This window comes from Hemiscyllium ocellatum (assembly GCF_020745735.1).
Source record: "Hemiscyllium ocellatum isolate sHemOce1 chromosome 27 unlocalized genomic scaffold, sHemOce1.pat.X.cur. SUPER_27_unloc_25, whole genome shotgun sequence".
Lineage (NCBI taxonomy): Eukaryota > Metazoa > Chordata > Chondrichthyes > Orectolobiformes > Hemiscylliidae > Hemiscyllium > Hemiscyllium ocellatum.
Genome location: NW_026867493.1, coordinates 24,771 through 35,293, shown reverse-complemented (window position 1 = coordinate 35,293; position 10,523 = coordinate 24,771). Strand labels below are relative to the sequence as shown.

General features: G+C 46.6%; 1 protein-coding gene across 2 annotated transcripts; it reads left to right on the top strand.

Moving 5' to 3' along the window:
* Positions 1 to 273: 273 nt before the first annotated feature.
* LOC132807829 (zinc finger protein 239-like) lies at positions 274 to 7,916 on the top strand. 2 transcript variants are annotated; one of them, XM_060821815.1, is made up of 2 exons: positions 274 to 360; positions 6,026 to 7,916. In XM_060821815.1, exon 2 carries the CDS (start codon positions 6,420 to 6,422, stop codon positions 7,317 to 7,319), a length of 900 nt encoding a protein of 299 aa, XP_060677798.1. In that variant the 5' UTR covers positions 274 to 360; positions 6,026 to 6,419; the 3' UTR covers positions 7,320 to 7,916. The 2 variants fall into 2 exon arrangements, with proteins under 2 accessions (XP_060677798.1, XP_060677799.1); XM_060821816.1 differs by lacking the exon at positions 274 to 360 and adding an exon at positions 4,792 to 4,863.
* The last annotated feature ends 2,607 nt before the right edge of the window (positions 7,917 to 10,523 follow it).

Below are 10,523 nucleotides of genomic sequence, written 5' to 3'. Positions count from 1 at the left end.
GGAAAAATAAAATTGTGGCTCCAGCCGTTTTTTTCTCCTTTTGGCCTTTCGATTCTTTACATCTGTCAGTAACAGTGGTCACCAAAGCGCACACTGCGCATGTTCCGAGGTGTCAGCGAGGAAAGCGCATGCTCACCCGTGTCAGCAAAGTAGTACGCATGCTCCTCGAAGTCCGAAGATCTGCACGCGACTTCCTGTAGATAGACCAATGGTAAAGCCTGGAGGACCGGATGGAGATTGGTCCTCCTGCCAGTTAGAGCACCCCTATTGTCTGAATGCAGAAGGAGGAGCATAAGGTTTTGTCGCTGCTGTGAAGATTGAGCTTCACCCCAGATTGTAACTTCCTTCTGTCTAACGTCTGTGAGTACAGCACTTTCTTTTCTCACCCCCTTTTCCATTTAGTTTTCATTTTGGTGTTCAATTATAGTCATAGAGATGGACAGTACGGAAACAGGCCCTTCGGTCCAACTCGTCCATGTCGGCCAGATATTGCAACCTAATCTAGTCCTGCTTGCCAGCACCCAGCCGATATCCCTGTTCATGTAGTGTTGATTTGCAGCAGCTGAAAGGAAAGGGAGTGATTCTCTGGGGTGCAGACAGACTCTGGAAATGTTGGACAAGGTCAGTGTCACAGTTGGCAAACACATGGCAAATGCAGTACCTCAATGTGAAGCTATAGCCTTTGTTGTGGCAAAAAAAAGCAGAAAAGAGGTGCGTTTTTAAATGTAATACATTGGGATGTGGAGAAGGTGAGGATTGCAGAATCTGAAGATCAGAGTCGCAGTGTGGCATCGGAAAAGTACAGCTGGTCAGGCAGCATGAGAGTTGATGTTTTGGGCACAAGCCCTTCATGAAGGATGATGTGTAGATGTACAATGGGACCTCAGTGTCCTTCTGCACCAGTCACTGCCAGTTGTCAGACAGGTGCAGCAAGCAATCAGCAAGGCAAGTGGTATATTAGCAAGAGGAATTGAGTTCAGAAGTGGGGATGTCTTCCTGCAGTTAGGGGGTCATTGAACGTATTCACTGCTGAGTTCATCTGATATTTTGAACAACAATGAAATGGATGTTTATGGGGAATGTCAAGAAAATGGTTTCAAGACCAGTATAGAACTGTTACAGTGTCAGGCAGCACAGAAGCAGAACCTTCAGTCCAACTAGTCCATGCTGACTATGTTCTCAAACTAAACTAGTCCCACCCGCCAGTATTTGGTCCATATCCTCTGAATCTTTCCTATTCAGATACTTATCCAAATGTCCTTTAAATGCTATAACTGCATCTGCATCCACCACTTCCTCTGAACATTCATTCCACACATGAACCACTCTCTGTGTAAAATGAAAAATAGTGTCCCTCATGTCTTTCAAATCTTTCTCCTCTCTCCTTCAAAATTTGCTCCCTCATCTTGAAACACCCACCCAAGGGAAAGGACACCTGCCATTCACGTTAGCTATATCGGTCATGATTTAATCAACCTCAGTAAGGTCACCTCTTAACCTCCTATATTCCACTGAAAAATGTCCCAGCCTATCCACCAAAATGTAGGTATTTTCATATCCAGTTATGATCGGTGCAATACTGGTTCAGGCTAGAAAGACCAAATGTCCTAGTCCTGCTCCAATTCTCACCCTCTGTGTCCAGGACAGCAAGAGACCATAAGACATAGGAGCTGATATTAGACCATTCTGCTGATAGCACACAATCGCAGCTGATAAGTTTCTCAGCCCCATTCTCCCGCTTTCTCCCCATAACCCTTGATCCCCTTGATACTCAAGAACCTGTCTACCTCCATCTTAAATATTCTCAATGACCTGTCCTTTACAAGCTGCTGTGACAATGAATTCCAAAGATTCACCACTTTCTGGTTGAAGAAGTTTCTCCTTATCTCTGTTCCAAAAGGCCTTCCCTTTACTCTAAGGCTGTGCCTTCAGGTTCTTGTCTCTCCTACCAATGGAAACATCTTCCCAATGTCCAGTCTGTCCAGGCCATTCAGTATTCTGTATGCTTCAATTAGAGTGTGGGTCTGTGTATCAGCATGAACCAGATCCTTCAGGATGAGATGCAGCAGGAATTAGGTTCAGCAAAGTGAGAATGGAGGGAGTGTGTGGGATGGAGATTTTCAGCTTCGAGGCAATAAGAGAGGAAAGAGAGTTTGCTATAAATGGGAATTGAGCAGATGGGTCATTGGGCCAAGGAGTGGGAGATGGAGTTTAATTCTGACAAATGTGAGGAGTTGCATTTTGGTCAAGCAATCCAGGCAGAACTGACACAGTTAAGGGGAGTGTTGCTGAACAAAGACCTTGGAGTGCAGGTTAATAATTCCTTGAAAGTGGAGTCTTGGGTAGCTAGGATAGTAAAGAAGGCGTTTGGTATGCTTTCCTTTATTGGTCAGAACATTGAGTATGGGAGTTGGGAGGTCATGTGGCCGCTGTACACGAAATTGGTTGGGCCACTTTTGGAACACTGCATTCAATTCTGGTCTCCTTGATATAGGAAAGATGTTGTGAAACTTTGAAAGAGGTTTGAAAAGATTTACAAGGCTGTTGCCAGAGTTGGAGGGTTTGACCTACTGGGAGAGGCAGAATAGGCCAGGGATATTTTCCCTGGAGCATCAGAGACTGAGGGGTGACCTTATTGACGTTTGTAACGGGCATGAATAGGGTGAATACCCAAGATCTTTTCCCCAGGATGGTGCGGTCCAAAACTAGACGGTGCATATTTGAGGTGAGAGAAGAATGATTCACAAGTGTGGTTGTGAAGACTGGACTTTCAGAGCAGCTGTCAAAGATGTTTTGCCCTGACTGGGAGCAGAAGTTGTAACAGTGAAATCTTTCATTTAAGAGCAAACAACTGAGTGAGTCTGTCTATCCCAGATTTTGGTGGAAAGTGGGAATTCGTTGCTGTTGGGTGAGACTAGACCTCAAGATTAGGGGGAGTAGCTTTCAAACAAAGATGAGGAGGAACTATTTTTCCTGGAGAGTAGCAAATCTATGGAATTCTCTGCCCAGTGAAGCAGTAGAGGCCACTTCAGTATATTCAAGACACAGTTGGATGGGTTTTTGCATGGTTGGTGAATTAAGGGTAGCTTTGACAATGCAGGGAGGAGGAATAGCGATGGTGAACCGATCAGCCATGATCTTAATGAATGGCAGAGTAGGCCTGACAGGACAAATGGCCTACTCCTGCTTTTATTACTATGGAACTATAACCCTGCATTTCCCATGGCTAACCCAGCTTCAGGATGACAAGGATTGTATCCTTAATATTGAGGGGTTAGTCAAATGGGAAGCTAGGTAAAGGTCGAGGGTTGGCACTGCTAATCAAAGCATTGATCCCAGGGTAGTCTGGTGTCAGCTCAGATTTCAGGTCCTGATTTCTCTCTCCTCTGTTGATCTCCCTGTTCGCTAAGAATAAGATGTCGGTCTGTCAGCTCTGCTGGATTTCTGCTGAAGCTTTGACACCCATTTTACACCATTTGGAACAACAAAACATTGAAGTCAATTGAGACCCAACCCACCATCTCAACCTGTCAACCATTCAGATACAGTGTTGTCAGAGCAGGGAATCAAACAAGAAAAACGAAACAAAATTAGAAATAAATAGATACTTGTGCTTAATGTTTTTCACTAATAAGTAAACCAGAATAGGGTTCTCCCAGGTTTCTTATAGTGCCCTATTTTGAGGAATTCTGTCCCTTACATATACTATTAGTACCCAGCTATAAATTACAACAACATTTACAACCACAGAAATAAAGCATCTGTTATCTCCATGTCTGTGAGATATGCAGCACAGAAATAGACTTTTTATTTCTCTCGTGCGTGTGTGTGTAGACACAAGTCCATGGCAGTGAATTTGTGTTTGCAGCATTATATTTGCCGATACATTCTATTTTGCTCCTAAAATGAACAATCTCCAGGCAATCAATACATGTAGTATTATGTAAATTCAACTTTGAAAATAGAACCAGCCTGACTCAAGGTTAGGATAGACAGGCTCTGATCTCACATCTTTCATGTATTGTCTGAGCTGAAATAGAGTCATAGAGATGTACAGCACAGAAACTAACCCTGCGATCCAACTTGTCCATGCTGACTAGATATCCCAACCTATCTAGTCCCACCTTCCCACACCCAGCCCATATCCCTCCAAACCCTTGCTATTCATATATTCCATCCAGATCCCTTTCAAAAGTTGCAATTGTACTAGCCTCCACCTCTTCCTCTTGCAGCTCATTCCGTACACATACCACCCTCTTTGTGAAAAGTTTGCCCTTAGGTCTCTTTTATATCTTTCCCCTCTCACCCTAAACCTATGCCTTCTAGTTCTGCCCTCCGGTTCGGGTGGATTAGTCAGAGGGTGACTGTAGAGGAATGGGTGTGGACTCGTTGGGCCGAATTGCTTGCTTCCACACTATGGGGATTTGTTGAAGGGAAGAGATTTTCCCAACTGTGCAGGGCAGCGCAGGTCCTGCGGCGGCCGTCTGGAGCGGGCGGAATGCGGGTCAGTCTGACACCGACCGCAGCAGGCGCAGTGAGGGCCAGCCAGATGCCGTCCGACCGCAGCAGGCGCAGTGAGGGTCAGCCGGACGCCGGCTGTCTGGAGTAGGCGCAGTGAGGGCCAGCCGGATGCTGTCCATCCGGAGCAGGCGCAGTAAGGGTCAGCCGGACGCTGGCCGTCTGGAGTAGGCGCAGTGAGGGCCAGCCGGATGCCGTCCGTCCGGAGCAGGCGCAGTGAGGGTCAGCCGGACGCCGGCTGTCTGGAGTAGGCGCAGTGAGGACCAGCCGGATGCTGTCCATCCGGAGCAGGCGCAGTAAGGGTCAGCCGGATGCTGCCGTCCCTCCGGAGCAGGTGTAATGCAGGTCAGTCCCACGCCGGCGTCCGGAGCCGGTGCAGTGCGGGGGCTGAGTGTTGGCCTGGGTCCGTCCTTGTGAATCACTATTGATGTCACAACGCGGAAGTGGCCCTGTCAGTTTCAGAGTGAAACTCTTTCCGTCTGGGCAACTCTTCATCCTGGGGGCAAGAGAGAGAAGGGAGGGACCTTTGTTCACCTGAGCAACTGGAGTGAATCCAGGGAGGGAGCAAACTCAAGTGTGAATCTTAATTGCTCGGGTGAGTGAAGATGGAAGTATAGGATGGGGTTGTTTTCCCTAGTGCGGCAGAGTCTGAGGGGTGACCTTAAAATCATCAGTGATGTGGATCGGGTAAATAGACGAGGTCTTTTACCTGGGACGGGGAGTCCAGGACGAGATAGTACCAAGGTTTAGGGTGAGGGTGGGTGGGGTGGACATTTAAAAGCATAAGAAGGGGCAAATTTTTCACACAGATTCTGGTGCATGTTTGGAATGAGTTGCTAGAGGAAGTGATGGAGGTTGGTACAATTCCAGCATGTAAAAGACACCTGGATGGGTGTATGAATAGAAAGGGTTCAGAGGCTTATGGGCCAAGTGCTGGCAAATGCAACTCAATTAATTTAGGATATCTGGAAGAGTTTGGCTGAAGGCTCTGTTTCTGTGCTGTATATCTCTATGACTCTGGCTTGCCACTAATGTTTGCCACATCTGTATGTTCAGTTTCTCTCTGGTGTCAGTGTTAATGCCTTGATGTCTCATTTTGTTCCCCTCTTCCTGGGGGGCGTTAACCATTTCGTGTCTGGTTGTTCCTCAAGAAGCTGCATGGCGGGTTAACCCTGAATTAACATTTTTGTTTGCTTCCCAAAATTAGACCTGCTCGCTCTCAGCAGCATCCCAATGTCGTGGAAGATATTAGCTTTCAGCTGGAGTCATCCAAACTTCAGAGAGATGTCAGTCTTGATATTTTTGCTTCTCTGCCCCTGTAAGATCCTGAATCAGTACCTTCAGGAGAATTAGTTAGAATGGAGTGAAAACAGAGGGAGGGAGTGGGATGGTGCTTTCAATTTTGTGGAATAGTAAAAGAAAATAATATTCTGCAGAAAGTAGAATTGCTTGTTCTGAGTTTCTACTCTGGACTGACAGTGATGACATTTATAATCTCTTTTCACAGAGTATTTGAAGATAGAAGTTTCAAATCAACAAATGAAGGACTTCTGCCCAAAACATCAACACTCCTGCTCCTCAGATGCTGCCTGACCTGATGTGCTTTTCCAGCACACTTCTCGACTCACTGTACAGCATCTGCAATCCTTGCTTTGACATCAATATCTGACAGTCACTCAATCCATCAGGACCTCAGCAATTTTCAACTTAGATTCTGTGAGAAGGAGCAAAGCTTTTTGGTTCCTGTTTCAGTACATTTTCAGCATCAGTGGGACTGGATGAGAGACCCGACTGTTGAACCGCACTGAGTGTGGAGCATGGATGAGTGATACGGCCTGGAACGAGGAATTCACGGCGGGGAGGGGCTATACACATGTTTGTGTGCAGGTGAAGCTTTGGCCATGGAGAATCCCGAGGAATCTCGCCCTGTGGAGAAACCATGGAAGTGTGGCGACTGTGGAAAAGGCTTCCGTGTCCCGTCTGCCCTGGAGACTCATCAGCGCAGTCACACCAGGGAGAGGCCATTCTCCTGCACAGAGTGCAGAAAGGGTTTTACCCAGGCCTCCACCCTGCTGAGGCACCAGCAGGTCCACACGGGGGAGAGGCCATTCTCCTGCCCCGAGTGCAGGAAGGGTTTTACCCAGGCTTCCTCCATGCTGAGGCACCAGCGGCGCCATACGGGGGAGAGGCCATTCAGGTGCCCTGAGTGTGGGAAGGGCTTTACCCGGGCCTCCATCCTGCTGACTCACCAGCGGGTCCACACTGGAGAGAGGCCATTCCCCTGCCCAGAATGCGGGAAGGCCTTCAGCAATTCCTCCCACCTTCTGATCCACCGGCGTGTCCACACGCGGGAGAGGCCCTTCAGCTGTCCCGAGTGTGGGAAGAGATTCAGTCAAGTGGGCACCTTGCGGAAGCACCAGCTGCTCCATGCTGGGGAGAGGCCCTTCAGCTGCCCCGAGTGCTGGAAAGCTTTCAGCGATTCCTCTGCCCTGCTGAGGCATCAGCTAGTCCATACCGGGGAGTGGCCTTTCAGGTCCCCCGAGTGCGGGAAGGGCTTTAGCGATTCCTCTAATCTCCAGACCCACCGGCGGGTCCACACGGGGGAGAGACCCTTCAGTTGTCCCGAGTGCGGGAAGGCCTTCAGCGATTCCTCTAATCTTCAGACCCACCGGCGGGTTCACACGGGGGAGAGGCCCTTCAGTTGCCTCAAGTGCAGGAAGGCCTTTACCTGCTCCTCCCTCCTGCGGAGGCACCAGCGAGTTCATTTGTCATCGCAGGGGTTTGAAGGAACGATGGCCTAGTGCCATTATCAACTGGACTCACAACCGAGTTCCGGCAAATCCTGCCACGGAAGATGGCGGAATTGGAATTCGGTCAGAAACCTGGAGTTCAGTATTTAACGATGAAACCATTTTTGGTGGTGAAGAAAACCAAAACTCAGGAATTCCTGAAGAAGGACTCATGTCCGAAATGTCGACTCTCCTGCTCCTTGGATGCTGCCTGAACTGTTGCGCTTTTCCAGCAACATGTTTTCAGCTCTGGTCTCCAGCATCTGCAGTCCTCACTTTTTCCAGTTACAAAGGGATAACTAGGTGCTGACCAATAGTAAAGAACGTGGGAGGAAGTGTGTGGGTTTTGACCTTGAGCTGTTTAAAAACATATCAGTTACTTTTTTCTATGCCATTTTGCTGAGGGGATCTGAAGCTGTAACAAACTTGGGTCACAATAAAGGTTACCTGAACTTACCATCGGGCTCAGACTCACATTGAAAGCTGTGAGCTCCAAGTGATTTTTGTTTTAAAGCTGCTCATTTCTTTCAGCTTCACTAAGTTTCCAATGTTGTGTATCAGATGGAGCAGTGAATGAGGAGCTTGTATCATTAAAAATTGTAAATTTTTCAGGAGTGCAGGTACTGTATCATTTCATCAGCATTGTAACGTTTACTGGCAGCACTGGGAGGTGTGGGATGCGTTCGCTAGAAACTGTTTTGAGGAGCCGGTCTTGGACTGGGGTGGATAAAGTTAAAAATCACGCAACACCAGGTTATAGTCCAACACATTTATTTGAAAGCACTAGCTTTCGGAGCGCTGCTCCATCATCAGGTAGCTGTGGAGCAGGATCATAACACACAGATTTTATAGGAAAGGATCACAGAGTCATGCAACTGATAGGCTATATTGAACAAACATAGATTGCTGTTAAGTCTTTCATCTTTTCGAATGGGTTGCAGGTTTCCTTAATGTATAAATTCCAGAATTTCTTTTAAGTTACAATCTCATGATGACATAAGGTTTTATAAAAATAGGTGACTTCTCAGCTCAGACAATGCATGTCAGATGTGAGGTTTGAGTCTGTCTGTATCCCAATCTTGAATCAGAGTGGTATCATTTCTAAAGTAGGAATTTATAAAATACTACATGGATTGGCTGCCTGCATTAACTGTCTGCAAATTATGTGCTTTTTGAGCAAAATTGCATGTATCTGCAAATGTAATTCTGCAAATGCAAATTCACCCCATAGATTTTATATATATCTGTGTATGCATGCATGTGACCTTGTGCATCAGAGTGCGTGTACCATGCTTCGTAAAGTGTGGGTGTGTTGGAGTATAAGCTTCAGGAGTGGAGAGTGTTGGGGTGTGTGTATGTCTGACAGTGTGTGTTTGAGAGGTATGGATAAAAGTGAGAGTTTGCATTTTGCTAAAACAAAGCAGTGCAGGACTTGTACAGTTAATGGGAGAGCCCTGGGTTGTATTGTGGAACAGAGAGATCTGGGGGTGTTCAGGTACATCGTAGTTTGAAAGTTGCACCATTGGTAGACTGGGTGGCTAAGAAGGCATTTAGCACACTTGCCTTCATTGTTCACACCATTGAGTATAGGAGTTGGGACATAATGTTGAGGTTATACAGGATGATGGTGAGGCCACTATTGGAGTACTGAGTACAGTTTGTCCTGTTATAGGAAGAATACTATTGGAGAGGGTTCGGAAAAGATTTGCCAGGACTGGAGGGTTTGAGTTATAAGGAGAGGCTGAGACTTCTTTCACTAGAGCAGAGGAGGTTGAGGGGTGACCTTAATGAGATATATAAAATCATGAGAGGTGGAGTAAAGTGATTAGCAAAAATAGCAAGGCGCACATGTTAAGATGTCAAGCTCCGGGGGGGGGGGAAGGGTGGGTGTGGCGGGGCGGGAGTGTGTTGGTGGTCATTGTGGCTCGATCTTTTTTTCTCACATTGGCCTTTGGACAGTGAGAAACTGTCAGTAACCCCATCTCCACAGAGTCTACTACGCGTGCTCCTCGGTGTCAGCAAAAAAAAACGTGCATGCTTGTAGCTGTCCGCAAAAACGGCACTACATTGTTTTGATGGACCAGTGATGAGTACTGCAGGACCAGTAGGAGTCTAGTCTTCTTGTTAATCACAGCCTCTCTATTGTCTGAAGGTGTCCTTCCTCATGTATATGTAAGGATACTAGGGATAGTGGGTGATGTCTTTTTGTGGTTAGTTGATGTTCATATATCCTAGTGGCTAGTTTTCTGCCTGTCCAATGTAGGGACACCGCATCCATCCTCGGATAAGGGTCTGTTTCTGTGTTCATAACTTGCTACATTGGATTCTGAGAGGAGCTTCTGACCTGTGCCAGCACAAAGCCTCCTGTATCCGCCTCTGTCATCTTATTCGAGCCAGTCCCATTCTCAAAGTAGCTGCTGCTGCTGGAATCATCTTTTGTCTCTTCCTTACCTCCAGGCTGGACTACTTCAATGCTGCAATCAATAATTTTACGCATTTGCCCTTCTGGAAACTTGAAATCATCTCAGACTTTGCTCTTGTTTCATAGCAACAATTCTCATTCCTCTATGGCTCATGTGACCACTGACCTGTACTAGTGCCCATTCAAGCAACAACCAAATTTTAAAATTCTCATTTTAGTCTTCAAATCTCTCCAATGGTTTCTCCCATCTTTATCTTTGTAATCTCCGTGTGTTGAAATGTGTGTGCTGCTCCAACGGTGAGTGTCTTTGAAGAGAACTTGCAGGTAATGGTCTGCCATGTAACTGCTGCTCTTGACCTTCTTAACGGTAGTAGTTTGAAAGGAGCTATCTGAAGAGTTTTGACTTTCCAAACATCCTGATATTGCTTCCTTGATAATTGATCCTAACAACTTCCCATCAACACATGTTGAACTAACTGGTCTGCAATTTCTCACATATTGCCTCGCTCCCTTTTTGAATACAGGTGTTACATTAGCATTTTTCCACTCCAGTGGAATCATAAGATATCAGAGCAGAAATGAGGCCATTCAGCCCAGCAAGTCTGCTCCATCATCCAATCACGGCTGAAGTCAACTCCTGTCTGGCGCTTTCTCCCCGTAACCATTGATCACCTTGACAATCAAGAATCTACCCATCTCAGTCTTAAATAAAGTCAATTAATCTTTCTTATGTCCAAGGAATTTTGGAATATTGTAACTAACGAAGCCACTATCTCTGCCGCCACTTGCTTTAG